Below are 18,281 nucleotides of genomic sequence, written 5' to 3'. Positions count from 1 at the left end.
ACTGTTGCATGATGACTGAGCTATATTTAAAATATAATTTAGTGTATGTGTATGGGGGGCGTGACGGCCCAAAGGGGGTCCGCAAAGACAAAAACATTGAGAACCACTGACCTATAGTAGTCATCGCTGTATTGTTAAGGGTCAATCATCTTATAATAGGGTTACCATACGTCCTCTTTTAAAGGGGATTTGTCCTCTTTTTTTACTTTTTTGAAAGTGTCCTCGGAGGACGCCTGTCGTCGGAGGACGTCCTCTTTTTTGAGAATTTTGGTTAAATATAGGGCAAAATTCGACTGAGATAGAGTAAACCAGCACTTAAGTAACGCACCGGCAGATATTTCGGGAGCTGAGCCGGAAAGTTGACTTTTTTGAGTCAACCAACTGATAATGGGCAAGGAAAGACTGTATTTTGGGACCTGAGCAGGAAATTTGACCTTTTTTAGTCAACCGGCCACGAAGTGCAAAAAATTTACCATTTTTTCAGGGGTTTCTTCCGGTATTGCAAGTCTGAAAATTTTGAAAAAGTGCCCTCTTTTCAGATTTCCAAAATATGGTAACCCTATCTTATGAGAACTATATGCTCCTGTGACGTCATAATAATATGAAAATAGTTCACCTAGCGGATTTTTGTAATATTCTACATCATGTGCGTATTCTTGTGAAATGGCTTCGCGTAACTCTCTATCAATACACTTGTCTTCTATTCGATCGATAATGTTGTCTTGCAATATGGATGCTCAGGTAAGAAAAATTTTCTGTGAAAATTCGCGATATCCTTGAGTGAGAGACCTTGAGACCGGACTCCGAAACTGCTGATTCTACAACATTTTTTCGGGAAATCCTGTTGTGTTGACTAAAAAAAGGTTCTCTTTCCGGCTCGTCTCCCGAATGACACACTTTATAATAATGCTGCTGTGGTGTTGACTAAAAAACAAAAAAGTTTTTTTTCAGTCCAGAAAGACCCGCTCGAACATCCACATTGCAGATTCCGCGTAATTTAGGGCGTTTTTTTGGTTGTGCCTGTCCATTAGCCTAGCCGTAAAATCTGTAAAGGATGACTAATTCTCAGAAAGGAGTGCATTTAGGTGTCCTCGGACGACATTTTCGATTTCCCGAGTAGGCTAAATAGGACAAAACCTCACCCTACATATAATGGTTCAATCGAATTTTTTCAGTAGTTATTCAATGCTTGTCTGGTCATAGCAATTTCTCTATAACAGCGTTTATGGTCTCGTTGTAATTATTCATTTAGGATCAACAGTTATTTCCGTGTAACAATTGCGTAAATGATCCGAGAATAATGATACATCTGAGACATTGCTTTGAAGATACGCGTAGCGGGATTTCTTCCGACAGGGGTTTATCACATTATTTGTCCTACATTATTAATTCAGGTATACGTCGCAGAAAATTACAACTTGGATTCGTATAATGTGTAATCTGATCACTTTTGCTGAGTGAAGATCAGGAATTGATCGCAATATAGGCAAGCATCAACATTATTAACAGAATACATTATTAACTTCAAAAGTTTCTCACGCTCCAAGCAATTACGAAATATGTACACTGTTTTTTCATAACATGAATACTCACTATTTTGGTGCGCAGCTCCCTGATAGCTGTCGCGGCTTTCTGTGAATCGATCAATACTGGAGTTATAGTTAAGTATGAAACGGCTGTGTGTGTTTGCTAATCACAATCACAACTGATAGTTTAGTGATGCAGTGACCGGTATAGAAAGGGGGTGGAGTTGATCACTATATGTAGAGTCAATGAGCCCCCTGACCGTGCTGTACGTCAATATATCTCAATGCAGCCAATTTATCTACTCTGCATCAGCTGACATATTAAGTCAAAGTAGTCAAGAAAGCTACTCAAGTAAGTAAGATATATTGGATCGTAAAAACGCCATACTGTAATTCTATTTCCAGAAACTAAAGGCAATACTACATTTGGTTTCAACCGCCAACAATCGTCATATATGATCGCCCGATAAAAAAACTGAAATGAATTACAAGACTTGTGAATTAAAATAGAAATACAAATGCTACTAAGAAGCGAAATATTATTTCAAGTCTTTTGTCGAGAAAGCTTCAACGCTGGTGCACTAAAACAGGTTTATATATAGCTAGAGACCATTTTTCCAGATTAGGACACGCCATGTGCTGCTGCATTACGATACGATAGGTATAGATGCTAGATGGATAAACGGTAGTTCCAAGCGTTTTTATGAGTCATATTTACTGTGATGAAACATATCATATGGGCGACAATGCGGCGTGTGCGGAACCACGCGACCCGCCACCTAAATTATCTTCGCCGAAACTTCCGCGAAAACATATTTGTCACTCCATATCTACTTTGCGCGAAACGCGACGAAAATTCTGGGCTTTACTCAACTTTTGTGAAAATTAAATTATTGATGATACTCTGTGAAAACAGGTCCGAAAAGGAATATAATACTTCTACTTAACAAACTGAAAATAAAGAAAAGTAAGTAGGTAAATCACAAAAGATTATGAAATAGAAGTAGCAGAAATTCGATGTGCTTGATTAAATACTGCAATTGGTGGAAAACTACATGAGTATTTAAAAAAAGTAGAATTACCTCGGTACTGTATGACCAGTGACCACTTCTGGTGGTGGGTCGCAACGTTAAACATGGTATGATATATGGGTAATGAGTTAGGTAGAGTTCATGGCTTTATGTCTTCTTGCAGAATGGCACTGAGCGCTGCGACTCTGAGATATCGGATATTCTAAAGTCTGAGGAATCACCAAAGAACACCCTGGAGCAGGTATGCTTTTTCATTTATATCAAGTTGTCTTTTCGGCGGTAATCTCACATGGTTTCAATTTTACATAGCAACATTCCGATTCGGAGTCGTTAAATATCTCCGATATCCTCAAATCAGAAGATTCGACAAAGAATATCCCCGAGAAGGTGTGCTTTCTTATTCTCATCAAGTTTCTCTTTTTTTCAGTAATCTCACAGTGGTTTCAATTTTACATAGCAACATTCTGATTCGGAGTCGTTGAATGTCTCCAACATCCTCAAATCGGAGGGATCCGCGAAAAACATCGCGATCCCGGAACAGGTATGCTTTTTGAACCACATCAAGTTTCTTTTGTCGGCAGTAATCTCACAATTGTTTCAATTTAAATAGCAACATTCCGATTCGGAGTCAGTCAATATTTACGACATTCTCAAATCGGAAGGCTCTGGAAAGAACCCGCGAAAATTGGAATGCTTTGTAATTTCTTTTCGTATTGAATTTATGTCGTTTACTTTATAATATGACTCTGTATTCAATACTCTTGTTGCATATTCAGAACCACTCTAGTACAGACAACGCTGTCGATTTGAAGTTGGAAGAGAAGTTACATAAATTACATCTTATAGGCCTATCTCACGAAACAGCCGACAAAAAGTTCAATCGTTCTGCCAGCAAGCTGGAGAAACCAGAAAAGGAAATTCAGAAAGGCGACTCGACGATGATGGGCATTTTGAATTATAAGAAAATATTGGTGGGCTTGTAATTTGATCATCCGCAATCTGATAAATACTTTAAACGACTATCCACAGGACGAGAAACCAGGTGCCTAGGTTTCTAGTTGTCTAGCTCTGCTATATAGGCGTTATTGATTAGGTGACGTTGGTCAGTGCTCACTATTATTTTTAGACGTCAGAAAGCTCATCATCATCAGATAATGAAGCGTATCCTGCAAAACTACACGAAAAACACGGTGACGAGGAAATACAATCTTTCAACTTGGAGTTGAACGGAAAGAAATCCAAGAAAGCCTTGAAAAATATTCATAAAGAAAACAAAAAGATGGAATACAAAGAACGGAAGGAGGAGAAAGCTCTAAGGAAGAAGCAGAAAAGAAAGGAAAGGAAAGAAAGGAAGCTCATCGAAAAAATGAAGCAGAAAGAAAGCAAAGAACATAGCAGGATAGTTAAGGAGTTTCTCCGCAACCAGGACAAAGAGGACAGATTGCAATTGAAATTGGAGCGGGAGAAGGAGAGACAAGAAAGAAAAGAGGCTGGCAATAGCAGCGGATTGTCTGTGAGCAGAGTGTTTAGGGCGCCTCAGAAATGGTTGCCCGTGAAATTGAAATTGGAGGACGACTTCGACAGAGTAGAGAAGCAGCGTCGAAAAGAGAGAAAGGAGCAGAAAAAGAGAGAGCGAGAGGAAAAGAGAAAGGGAGAGAAGTTGGAGCAAGACCTAAGATCGATTACTTTGTCGCTGAAAGAAGTCGACAGGAGGTCACACGGGAGATATTACAAGTTTCTGAGGGGGCAGTCGCTGTCACAGAGACTCAGTGAGTCTTTCTGATAGGCTCTTTACGCGTTTAGGCCGGTATTACATGCCGATTTTAAGATTCTCGCATTCGATACCCGCGAAAAGAGAATACGACTGACGAGTATTTCCAGCCATGCATCCGCAGAGCTTGGGAAGGGAATTACTATCCCGGTGAGCGGGATTCGTTTGGTACTGATTTATGAGCGGATTGATTATATTTCTGACCCGTAAAACGTAATATTCGGGTTTATTTCAATGGACACAATAGTCGGTTAAGTTTTCCTTTGTCATGCATCTGCTTTTGACGCAATCCTTATTCAAACACTGTGAATTTCCGATCGTCTATGACTGAGGATCGAATTCACCCTGCATTTTGAGCATTGAAAATCAATGTTTCAACGCCTGATATTCACGTTCCAGAAACGCCTTCGAATAGTGATGTGACGCTCACGCTGGTGGAACCTCTGAAGGTGTTTGAGCACACGGGATTTGAAGAACGACTGGCTTCATCGATTGAGACCGGAGTTCGCGTTATCATCGAAAAGCAGAGGCTTCTAGGTGACTTTCAAATGTTTACAGCATTCGAAATCGAAATAATGTTGAATCCGAACTTGCATGAAAATAGAATCTATTAGCAGCTAAAGTCGATTTGACTTATTAGTTCATCGCCCATGTCTGCGATATCATTATCATCGACTGCTAGCAAACCATCCTTTACTTTGATTACCGCTTTGTCAAATATATACCTTTTATGATTTTGACCGCATTGTTAAATTGACTCGATTCTGGGCCTTCCAAAATTGACAACGAATCCCTGAAGTTTTTTATCGGTCGCCAGCGGTGCTCCCAACACTACTTGTATGTCATGACGTCTGACGCGTAATATTCTTTCATTAGGCCAATCGAAGGGCAACCAGGAAGAAAAGAAAAGGTTCAAAGAGTTCTTTTCATTTGGCGAACCGGTGAGATCATTCTTTTCTATTCTGATTGAATGTTGGTGTTTGAGCGTTGTCGTGACCTTTCGTGGAAAACCCACCAATAAACATACGGCTTTCTAAGCCAGCGGTTCTCAACCGGGGGTCCGCGGACCCCTAGGGGTCCGCGAAGCAATTTCAGGGTGTCCGCGACACCTTTAAATTTTTAAAATGGTTGATAACGTAATTTTCACTTTATTTTTTTTATTTGAGAAAGCATGAGGCAGTTTCGCACAACAACTGCTAATACCTCATGACTCATATCATCATAGTAATCGTCTGACATGAACTGTCGTGGTGTGGAAATTCATTTTTATTGCCAACATTCCAATAACCTGCTCATACGAACATATTGCTGTTTTTGTTGACGTTTTGTTGATGTTTGTGGAAAAATAAAAATATGGAGATAGTAACGTCAATCAGGGTGACTTCGTAATGTCTGCGAAACCTTCTCGATTTGAAGTTTTCAGTCTCATCGAATTAGTGAACAGTCGTTTGAAATAAATATTTCCGAAGTATTTCCCTAATTTGTCCCAATGCAGGGATTGAAACCTCGCCGCGAAATCCATTTTATCCTGTGATATACATAGGCTAACCACTATTTGCGCAGCTTCTTGCAGGTACAGAACTTCAATATGCAATTGAATAGTGTATTCATATTGAAATGAACCCCAATATTTTTGGCTGACACTCGTCATAAATCGTCTCAAAGCTCGGCTCTCAGATCTGGCGCATTCTTACTGCGGATCCCCTATCGACAAGTCTGATTTTTTTATGATTGTTGTGTTGCTATCAAAGCATTACGCCCCAACCCTGAAATTCATATCACCAGTTATACCAGTATGCAGCCTTGTCTTGTTAATGTTCAATTGTTCGTGGTCGAAAATGTTTGCTCGTAAATATATATTTAAACATGAACAGAACAAGTCGTTTCATGCCAGTCTTTCTCCGCTTGGAAAACTTGGATCCATTCTTTGGCGCATAAAATTTGTCTATACTTTTAAATTAGGATTTCACTTTGACGGTAGAAACTCTCTGCGGGCCGATTAAAATGCTGTCGCGGGCCGAATCCGGCCCGTGGTCCGTATGTTGCCCGTCCCTGCGCTAGATGCTGGACGTGTTATGTTCATAAAATATGTATTTCTTCATTTTGTTGCCATAAATGTTGCGATCACGCCAAAAGTATCGTAGGAAGCGTTATGCGGTAATATTGCATTAGCCTCCATCTAGCTTCGTGAAAATGGTTTTCGGCACTCCTCGTTCATATCAAAACGACGACACGGATTTCCAAGACACGACCACGTACTTCAAGAAATACAACAGCAAAATTAGCTTTGAAATAATAAAAGTCAAGCAATTTCTACATAAATAGTATGATGTTATTTAAAAAAAAAATCATTATTTTGCTGCTTACCGCAAGCCTACAGTTCATATTTGCAAAAAACAGATGACGGTTGCTCCATAATATAGGTAAATTTGAACTAAAACTTGAGGGGGTCCGCGAGGGTCCGTGACGGTCAAAAGGGGTCCGCGAAGCCAAAAAGGTTGAGAACCACTGTTCTAAGCTTTTATTCACTAAAAGTGTAGCATGGGTGTCAAACTCAAATTGCGTCGCCGGCCGGATTCAAGCCTTCTAATCGGCGGCAAGTCGGACCAGTCAACTCATTCCAAAATGTTACCCCGTGCCCTTGCTTTTTACTTGAATTCTTCATTAATAAGCTTATATGGATAAATAATACACACTTCATAGAGGTTTTATTATAGCTCGTCGCAATACCTTTATTCGCAAGCAATCGAATTGGCAAAAATACGATGGTGGTCCGGTTGAATTATAGATTACCAACCTAATCTCGAGTCCGGGGACCGATAGGGTGGGAAGCGACAAAGCAGTGCGATTATAAATATATGAATTGGATTTTTGTGTAACTAATATATCTTCCATGTAAACTGCATAAACCTGTTCGGCGTTGGTGTTTTCGCTTCTTTGAAGAACTACTTTGGGTCTATTTTCAATAAAACTCTGAACTCAGTGTGTACTTTTTGCTCTCTCGAATAAGAGAGAGTGAAATCACAACGCCATAGTCGGGTGGTTATGTGACCTATGAACAATGAACATGCTCGACATTTGCTGTCTTGAGGGATTATTTTAAGAAAGTATTTGCTGCAGAAAATCTCAATGTTTGTTACAAATGTGATGGATACTAAAATAATTTTTCAACCTACTCAGAATTGCTTCACAGGCCGGATGAAATCGCCTGGTGGGCCGGATGCGGCCCGCGGGCCGGATGTTTTACACCCCTGTTGTAGACTATGATACAAAGAATATAAACGTTAAAACATACGTAAATCAGGAAACACATGCTACTCACAGAACTCCCTACACCAGAATGCTGAACTAACTGATAGACAAACGGACGAAATAATTATTAGCGGAACAGTGGCGTATCCAGGGCGGGGGGTTAGGGGGTCGGAACCCCTCCTTTTCAAAATACTAAAAATTGATGTCAAATATAGCCTCTAATAATTGCTAATTTATTAGTTTATTTATGGGGACTAAAACCCCTACAAAATATGGAAATTATGCGCCGAATTAGTTGAAAGGATAAAATAAGTCATTATATTTCGCTAATTCCATACGAATTCTGCGCTTGTTCAGCTACATTTCAGCTGTGGCAGTTGCTGACGTTCTCAACCTTCTTCCCTAGCCTTGCTAAAACGAGAGACGCATTTTAGGAAAATCTAATCTAATTGGCCGTCGCGATACGTAATTGCAAAGACGAAGTTGTCGGCAATCAACCTCACCCGCGAATTCGCTGCACCTGCTCGCCTTGAAATCCTAATTAATAATTGCACGGCGTGTTGATTGATCAGCGAGACGCAGACACGGCGGCACCAGTACGACAATGCTGTTCTCAAATCCACATTGTCTTCGCGGTTATTGGCGAGAAGTGGCCTACGATAGACATTCACATTTCAAAATACAAGCCTAGCAATCCACGTTCCCGATTGTTAGGTGGCTTGCTGTCGTCCAAATACAGGCCTATGTTGTCGCTGAACGGGAGAATTGAGTAGGCCTAGTAGTTAAGTTAACCTAATTATATCGGCTGACAAGTTTCTCAGTCGATCAAGTTATTATCCCAGTGTGTACTCTGTATTAATTGACTGACTTGTGTGCCTGCAATTAAGGTCTAATTATATTCGCGCGTACTACACGCTCAGCCGCACGGCTAGTAAAGCCATCGAAAAGCACATATTAGTGTACGACGTACGCTGTTCACACCACTCCTCTCTGTGGCGATCGCGATCGCCCTCGTTTATGCTTCCGCGCTTGTTCGTCCGCTGCGATACTACCGGCCGTACGCATAATATCGTCAAAACCCAACAAAATCGCGCATCTCTGGCCGGAAGTAGGCGCTTGAACAGAACATGGGCGGCGTTTGCCGGCTCATGACTAAATGTGAGCATTTACGAATTTCTTTCAATCATACCGTATAAAACGCGATTTTCAGGCAATGACTGTATCGTATTCGTACATCTCATACTCACCGCAAATCTATTTTTATTATTAAAGTATAATATATCGTAAATATTCGCCAGGCGTGGAGACGAGTGATCGTAGTAATGACGTCATAAAAACCAATTTCGTAACGCAACCCCCCCCCCCATTTTTCGCGCTCGGGATACGCGCCTGTAGCGGAACCGGAGATGAAGAGAAAGTAGACAGCTTACGGATTAATATAACACCTCAAGCGTATTCAACTCATGGACCCAATCATTGTCGCAGTACAAATTCGAGGACGTTTTTCGTATATGTGAAGTTCTTGCGCATTCGATTCTTTATTTATTAGACTAGTCAGTAGTGGCTCCTAACCTTTGAACAAAATAGTAATTCTGCGAACCCCTGCCTAAATTTTGCCTGAAAATCGATTAACATTTATACTATTGACTTTTATAAAAATTATGGTAGTCAACTATACTATATACTGTGTCAAATTGTCATTCGACCAAACGAAAGAACAAGAGTTGCATATACCATTGGAATAAAATTGAATCAACAATTTACATAATACTAAGATACAGAAACATCTCCACACCAGGGGAAGTGGGCCAGAGGTTTTTAGTGGGAGTTGTTCCTCGCCCGGACTTATATAAAGGCTGTTGTTACCTTTCCTAACTAAACTGCATGTTTTCTATTACGTAATAGACGAGGTAATCCTGATTTGACTCTAATCGACATGCGTTATGGTAGTGGTAGAATTGTACTGTAATGTAAGGTCAATGTACATTACACACTGTTGGCCACAGCATCTATTTATCTTATTGCATTCCGATACAGTTTATGGTGGCATGTTTGAGTTTGACACATGTGCATTTAAAGAGAAAATGAAAGTAAAAAGATCGCTTCTCGTTTTTCCCAAAAAAATCAACAAGGTAATCACGGACCCCCAAATGCCTTCTCACGGACTCTAAGTTAGGAACCACTGCATTAGAAAGAACAAATGTTTGTTAAACTATATATTGTGTGATCTTAATTACACATCACGGCGGCTTTTGCGAAAAGCTCTTGGTAGCATATAGCAAGGCTATGATTTGACCCGACCTGGATTACAAACCATGTCTGCCAGCAGAATAGAAACCAACACAGATTTTTCAGTGTTTCCTATATGACTTCACCTGTGTGGCAGTTAATGTTTGGAAACCATCGATGCACCTCGATTTCCATTTGCAAACGGACGGTAATCATCACCCAAACTTAAACTAGTGTCTATTTCTTTTTAGATCCCGAAGAAACCAGGGTACTATCCTGATGAATATTCCCAGAAATGCAAGTGTTACGATGTCGTGCAAGCAGGATTTGAATGGATGTAACACAACTACCGCCACTTTTTGTCTCACAGGTGTGAACGTTCCCATTCCACTTGAAGTATTAAAGCCCTCGGAAAAAGTCAAGCTCCACCGCTTTTTGAAAGCAGCGGGCCGAAATGTCCGAGATTTGAAAGGGCTGAACGTATTATGGGATTACACACTGTGCTTTCACCCTTGCATGCCCGGTGCTGCCTGTAAGATTGCAATTTGTCCATTTAGGCGACACTTCTATTGGTTTTCCTTGGTGTTCGTTAATTAGCTTGTCGATATTATTGGAATTTTCAAATTTATAGATTTCGGTTTTCCATTTGCACGACGGAATCGTAAGAGGTTTGTCGAAATAACTGCCTGTATGTCAACCGGGCCTATCTTGCGTAACCTATACACTTCTTTGAAGGGTCATATTGTTACCGCAATACAACACATAGCAAACTCATCATATAAATTTTATTTGCTGTTTCATTGTCATTTCAGGCAAGCGTGTACCGAGGATAGACATAAAGCTGGCATTAGCGAATATGAATTTGTCTATTGAAGAATATGCGGTTCGCACTGCAGGTAAAATGATGGAATCGCTGGATCGAGCAAACGAAGTTTGGTTTTCGGTAAGTCAAATCGACTGATTATCACTGAGTAAGTTAACGATGGGTCTGCAATGCAGTTGCGTTGTTTAATTACGCTGTGATGTTAATTAAAACGTTTTTATGTTTCTTCTTTCTTTTCAGCATCCGCCAACATCTGCAGCTTTGGCGTCGTCTATATATTATTGAACATAAGATGAGATTTTGTTTTTTAAACATAATAAATTATAAAACATATAAGTTGAGAGTCTTACAAGCGGATCGACTCGCTTTCAAAGAAGGCCAGTAGAAGAGGTCAAAGTAGTTCATTTTGGTACTCGACAAGAAGTACGCTATACGTGCGGCGAGGTTCATGGCTGGCGAGGCAGTAGAGGCACTGACACCCCGCACACACATTGTGTTATTCAGTATGCCTGTGAATTGCAACGCATTCCTGAGCATTCGCATTCGCGAACGTTAATCGCGAAGTGCAGGATTTGTTCTCTTTTTCACTTTTTTGAAAGTGTCCTCGGAGGACGCCCAAATGTCCTCTTTTTGGGGATTTTGTCCTCTTTTTTGAGAATTTTGGTTAAATATTGGGCAAAATTCGACTGAGATACAATAAATCTGCACTGAAGTAACGCTCCGGCGGCTATTTCTAGAGCTGCGCCGGAAAGTTGACTTTTTTTAGTCAACCAACGGATAACGTTGAAGAAAAACTATATTTCGGGAGATGAGCCGGAAAGTTGACCTTTTTTTCTTTAGTCAACCGACAACGAAGTGGGAAAAATTCACCATTTTTTCAGGATTTACCTCCGGTAGCCTATTGCAAGTCTGAAAAATGAAGTGTACTCTTTTCAGAAATTCAAAAATATGGCAGCCCTAGCTAACTGCGATGGCAGCGCAGAACCCCATTATGTTGGATGCTTGAGACGAATTACTGGTTGGAGGCGCGCTTCGCGTCCGGTGTTTCGGCGATTATTTATTATTATGTGCTTGATACACTCGTATTCCCGAATTGTTACGTAAAGTCACTTGATGGTGCTTAGTTCAGTTCACATTACTCAGTACTCATTGACGGCGTTGAATATTCTGATTTTCTGCGATTAGTTTGAATGGGAACCTTCGATATAACAATGAAGTTGATCGCCGCCGGACAGACAGTATTCCGTTGGCTTTCCCTTCGAGGTACTGATTGAATGAATACATTTCCTGGACAGTAGAAGGTCTTATCTACAACATATATGAGTATAATTGAGCGAAAGGCATTTTACAATAGGAAATATTGAGTTCAAAGTTAGCAGTTTTCACGACCATCTATAGTTGCTTTGCCGGCATTCTGAATTATTCGCAATTTACAAGTATTCCGCTGGCTTTCCCTTCGAGGTACTGATTGAATGAATACATTTCCTGGACAGTAAAAGGTCTTATCTACAACATATATGAGTGTAATCGAGCGAAAGGCATTTTAAAATAGGATATTTGGAAATCAAAGTTAGCAGTTTTCACGACAATTCAGTTGCGACCATTCAGCCGTGTTACCGGCATTGTGAATTGTTCGCAATTTACAAGTATTCCGCTGGCTTTCCCTTCGAGGGGTACTGATTGAATGATTACATTTCGTGGACAGTAGGTGTTATCTACAACATATACAAGTATAATTAAGCGAAAGGCATTTTACAGTAGGATATTTTTAGTTTAAAGTTAGCGGTTTTTTCAACCATTTAGTTGCGTTACCGGCATTGTGAATTATTCGCAACTCACAAGTATTCCGCTGGTTTTGCCTTCCACGAAATGATTAAATCAATACATGTCGTGGACAGTAGAAGGGTCTTATCTACAGTATATATGAGTATAATCGAGCAAAGGGCATTTTAAAATAGAATATTTTGAATTCAAAGCTAAAGTTCAAGTCTGACCCTAATCAAGTATTATCAGTAATACGGTTTCATCGTTCAACTCCGTCGCTTAACAACCATAGGTAATGTAACATTCTATTAGATATATTTATATGACCTCTCAGCATCTCTACACGTGCTTGTTTTCTCACTAACGCATGAAATCTTTTATTTCCGTGACGAATATTTCGTGCGTCGACGAGCGAAACACTGGCGAGAGAATGAATCAGCAAATTTGTATTTATGACGTAAGCATATTCCGGCGGATTCACATAGGTCTGAAAAGGTGGACCCAGTTTTAAATGTATTTTTGGCGGTCTTGCCCGAGCGTCCGTAAAATGGGAAATGACCTCAAATCTAAGCGGTAGTGAATTAATCAAGCGATCTATATCAAAACTTGACCTCGAAATACTAGACACAACCTGTTGCCGATTGCGCGGGCTTGGCCCAAAGCCAAGTCATATTTCCACTTCTAATTTAGTTCGGCCACTGTCGTGCTAGGCTGGGCCGCTGGGATTGTTGAACTTCTAGCTTGCAAGCCAGCTGTTGCGTCAAAGATAACATTGAGATTCAGCTAATCCATCACCAGGCTCTTTGTTAAGCAAATCAAAGAGAATAGAACCATATTAGAAATAGTTCTACAGAATGTTTTTTTAAATCACTCCTTCACATTTTGCGCAATACTTGATAATAGTCACAGTGAAAAGTTGCATGATAAAAATAGACAAACGTTGCAAAAAGTTGCAATATAAAATTCCTACAAACAGCTTAAAACACGATACTACATGAACTCTGACTGCCGAAAGGTGCCAAAAAAGTTGCAAAAGTTGCAAAAATTTTCCCCACTAATCAGTAATCAGTAGCTAAGCTAAACAGTAATCAGCATTCTAGCACCCGACCCCGAATAAGCTGATGGAAACTATATGTCTTTGTGACGTCATAATGACGCAGAACTTTCCCACCTAGCGGTCTTTTTGTAATATTTTTTATATCGTGTGCTTATCCTAGTTTCCTAGAGAACTGCTTCGCGAAACTATTAAACATGTCGTGTATTCGATCTACAATATCGGCCGAGGACCCAGCTGGTAACGACAGGCAAGAAATATTTCCGATTGAATTCTATTCGTATGATGTCCCCGAAATAATGAATCCTAGCTCACTTTTTATTTGCTTTGCTGTCCTCGACCAGAGTAAGTACCAGTCAACTCGATACAGCAATCGACGTATGTATATATAAGGTAGGTAGGTATTTGGGGGGGGGTAATGGGGATTACTCGGATTTTTACTGCAGGACGATATCTGGCGATAATGGCTCCTGTACTATTTCAATGGTTTACAATTCCTTATATAGCCCTTCCGCTTGATATCGTGAATTCGATGACTGGCCAAGTGGTCAAATAGTATGTGTATCTGTGAGTAGGGACTCTGACGTTAAAGGTCTTTATTCCGCTCGGCGGTCGGAATTAGATTCATCATGGCATGGGTATATAATATATTAGGATGCATAGGCGCCGACTTACGAGCCACCTCGTAGCCACCTCGTGATCATATTTACGAGGTGGCGGCCACCTCGTACAAATGCTCAAACGCCCAAGTGATTTGTGACCAGTAATTATTAATCAGGCGAATCGATGCGGCCTCGTTACAGACGTCTTCGATTTCGATACGCGCGTGTGCCAGGCGCGTAGGCGTAGCCACGGTGGTTTCGCGAGTCGAACTTCTCTATTTGAAACGTGAATCCCCGTCATTTTGAAATGATCATTCTAACTCTAATATTCAGTTGCAATTCAATAATTGCGTTATCAGTGTTCCGCGCGGCTGATTTGCGAGAAACCTGTTGCCAAGAGAGAAGAGTCTGCGATGATCGCCCGCTGAATAGTCACGAAATTAGGTCATTCATTCCCCTGCGCGTGGCAATCGTCGCTAGCCTAATTTATCGCGTCTCGAACAAGCCTGGTTCTGCAGGCTGGAACAGTCGCATCTGCAATAGGCCCAGTTCACACTATATCATCGCTTGCCTGCGCAATCGCATCTGCATTGGCGGCTTCGGCCTGATGTGCACGATATCACGCTTGCCTACACAGTAGTATCGGCAATAGGCCTGGTGTGAAAGATCTCATTGCATTGCTGGCCTGACTATCGCGTCTCGGGCATAGCATGCTTTGTCTCCTATCTCTGGCTGGTTTGGAGACAATGCGGTCGAGTTTACGCTAATTAGTGATTGTTTTATGTCATTATTGATTAAAAAGCGACATCGCGAAACTGAATAACATCAAATCGCTGCAAACAGACTTTAACGTGCGAAAATTAGTCTCGCTAAGACTTGAACGTAACGATCAGAAGATGTTTATCATGGCTTGAGTTCTGAAAGACGACAAAGGTTTGAACTCGCTGCGATCAAGTTCGGACATTTTGATTTGCGAAATCTGTCGCCGAGACTGCGTAATACGCGCGCGTATTTAATTGCTCACCAGAGATCAGGGACTCGCTAATTGACAGCACTCCCCGCCTCTTTGGCAAGCTTATCATACGCCTAAAATCGTCAATACGAAGAGATTATATGATCGCCATATGCACATGTACTTGACTCGATTTGAATTGATGCTATATTGGTAAATTGGAAAATAATCTAAATCCCCCTAATTTTTCGACTGCATGGCTACGCGCCTAGCCTGTGCTTAGAAGCACCACCCTGGATCTCTTCTCTCGATCAGGCGCCCAAATAGACGTTCTGCCTTTCTGACATCTAAATTATGTGCGCTCGTATTCGTTTACAAAACCATTCGTGAGCTAGCTAGCTTCGTGATAGTCTTGGTAATCGGATCGCGAAATTGAATGATGTGTTGGCGTGTGCCTGCAAATTGGAATTCATTTCTGCGCAGATTGGTTTCTCTACAATGTTTTGCCAGTGACATTATTCGGGAAATGCAGCAATACAGCTTAAACATCGATATAATGAGAAAACAATTGTCGCAACGAAAGCTACTCAATACGGTGTCAGACTCAAACCCATTCGTGGCGATACTGATTATACACGCTTTCTCGTTTGCCATCTCGGTATCCATATTTCTCGTTATCTACTTGATACATTCGTACTCCGAAATTGTCGCACAAAGTCATTTTTCAGTGTTCCTTTCATTATTAACGTGAATGGCCATGCCATGCCATTATCAAATATTGATGCATCACAAGATCCTGGGTGGCACAGATTTTGATTTTATTCGATTCGTTCGAGCAGGGCACCTTCTACATTCCGGTAAACTTGATTGCTGGATGTACTCGTATCGTGAACAACAATATCGAATATTAAACTATTAGGTACACAGTGGATTTCTATTGATAAGATCGCGGCATGCGCCCGGAAGTGGAATTAATTCTAGCCCAGTGGTGGCCAACCAGCGGCAGTCAACACGTAAAGACGTAATTCAATCAGTACGTGTTGGCGGCCGTCGACATGCAAATTGAATTTACGAAATGACCGATGTACTCCCGAAATGCTTTGTGAACGTAAATCGGAAATGCACAAATGCCGCCCAAATCGCTCTTTTAATCTGCCAATAATTGCCGCGATGCGAGTTGGTCAACGCGAAGCAATCCAAGAAACCGCAAGAGACAATTACTGATGGGTGAGCGAATTTGCGTTTGTAATCATCATTATTGTCTGCTTGAAATATTCCAGAGTTTTCGTATATTAATTGGCAGGCTAGTGCGTAGTGTATTTCGTTACTCACACGGCGTGTTGCGCGTGAAGTGAATAACATTGATGCAATTCCAGATTCTCAGTGACGTAAATTCTGATTTTTGATCGATGCATTCCGTCGGACGGACTGGTAGCGCAGGCTGCAGTTACACTTTCGAATGATCGTACCGTTTAAAGATTCCATTTAATAACTCGACTGCATGTTTTGATATTAATGAGTGCAGGGCCAGTATTAAAACGTCACACGAATGGTTTAACGCTGCAGGTACACCAGCAGCATGTAGTAAAGTGCGTTTTAGTGCGACGATGACGTCATCGATATGGAACAATCATGACGTCACAAGACTTCGCCACCTCGTAAAAAAATAAAAGTCGGAGCCTATGTAAGGATGTATTCGTATTTATTCAATAGTTATTCATTGGTTGCATAGAAACATTAATGATATATATAAGCCCAGCGCTCCTGTAAAAAATAGCCTAATCGGTCAGTGTGTCTTCCTCATTATTAAAAAGTATAGGTTTTTATAGCAACAGCATTGAATTTCTCATTCCGTAAAGTCCATTACTTACACACCAATCAAGTTCAAGGCTTGTGAAAGTTATAGGGCAGGGGTTCGCGGCCCAAACGGTGGCGAAGGGTCTAAATTTCGGTCGCGACCCACCAGAGAGATTTTTTGGTTTGTACGTGCTGAATTTCTTGCAACTAAAAATCCTCGCGATTAGCACGATCTTTTGTGTGAAAATTGTAAATGTAGTACAGGAGAAGTGCCCTAAATTTTCCAATACACCAGCCACTTCAACACCACTGGTGTATCTGATCACGTGGACTGAGACATGACTAAAAAATAACAGTAATCTAAGCGAAAACGTATATTATTGACAATTTATTAAAGAACATAAATAATTCGCTCTTGGCGCGTCTAGACCGCTAATATCCATTGATATTTAAATGTAATTATTCCGATTTTGGTGCGTATAAGCCATTAGAAACAAAAAATGTTTTACTTCTTGGTTCGGCTTACCTATTCCCGCTCGTTTGTGAATCTCGTGATTCTATTTCTATATAGCAATGTTCTTCAGTGCTTTAATTTTTGTAATTGATCACCAACTCCTATGATGCAGGATTCCCTGAACTTACCAATTCATCCCTGCAAGGAGTACAAAAGAGTCATGCATAAATAGATCTATGAAGGATTTACTTGGGTAAAAGCTACAAGTAGAGCAAAACTACTGCGAAAAAGTAGAAGTAATTCGTTACTGACCACGCTAATCAGTAGGCTAATCACTAGGCGAATCGACTTGATGGGATAAAGAAAGATACGACCATGTAACGTTGATTTCCTAATCCGTCGACAGTAGGGTTGTTTAAAAAAATTCCAAATTTCACTCGACTAAATGATCAGGTCGTGCAATCTTCAATTGAAATTTTTAATTTATTAGGAAAAAAAAATTCAAATTTTTCTGTCAACCCCATGAAATTGTTAAGTTGTCTTCAAATACGCTGAAAAACAAATTTGACTCAATTCCAACTAGTAGAAGGGGACCTATTTGAGTTTTTCGTTGATAATCCCCAGATCAAGGACAATCCGGGGATGACTGCACAGTGCACACTGTACGGTTGCACACGGAGATTTCATGACATAATTGTTATCAATTTTAAAGCGTAGTCATATAAGTCTTGTTTTTAATGTTATCTCATTAGGATCGTTCCTATCGGACGACTAAAAAAGGTAATCAACATTCAAGTTGCCCGCGCAATGGTTCGTAAATCTCATGTGGCTCTTTGGCCGAAAAGGTTGGCCACCCCTGACATTGATAGAATTGGACAATATTTGCAAATTACAATTCAGTTGCATACAGGAAGAAAGAAGCAATATGCATCTTCACGATGTAGTCACAATTTGATGCAATTTTTGGAATTATACCATGATATTATGACAGAGCAAATATATCGTCTGGTTGTAAAATTGATGTAA

At 40.6% G+C, this 18,281-nt stretch overlaps 1 protein-coding gene across 2 annotated transcripts; it reads left to right on the top strand.

The window, feature by feature from the left end:
- Nucleotides 1-231: 231 nt before the first annotated feature.
- Nucleotides 232-3,822, top strand: LOC145433790 (uncharacterized). Of its 2 annotated transcripts, none has more exons than XM_080311046.1 (6): nt 232-741; nt 2,721-2,798; nt 2,867-2,944; nt 3,015-3,098; nt 3,422-3,528; nt 3,684-3,822. In XM_080311046.1, the coding sequence occupies exons 1-5, from the start codon at nt 664-666 to the stop codon at nt 3,497-3,499; spliced, it is 396 nt and encodes a 131-aa protein (XP_080167172.1). In that variant the 5' UTR covers nt 232-663; the 3' UTR covers nt 3,500-3,528; nt 3,684-3,822. The 2 variants fall into 2 exon arrangements, with proteins under 2 accessions (XP_080167172.1, XP_080167173.1); XM_080311047.1 differs by lacking the exon at nt 3,684-3,822 and adding an exon at nt 3,587-3,603.
- Nucleotides 3,823-18,281: the final 14,459 nt, after the last annotated feature.

Source organism: Botryllus schlosseri, chromosome 2 (genome assembly GCF_051294905.1).
Source record: "Botryllus schlosseri isolate E-star chromosome 2, Bs_hap1, whole genome shotgun sequence".
Taxonomy (NCBI): domain Eukaryota; kingdom Metazoa; phylum Chordata; class Ascidiacea; order Stolidobranchia; family Styelidae; genus Botryllus; species Botryllus schlosseri.
Note: the sequence above shows the minus strand (reverse complement) of the source record. Positions and strands in the feature narration are given on the sequence as shown.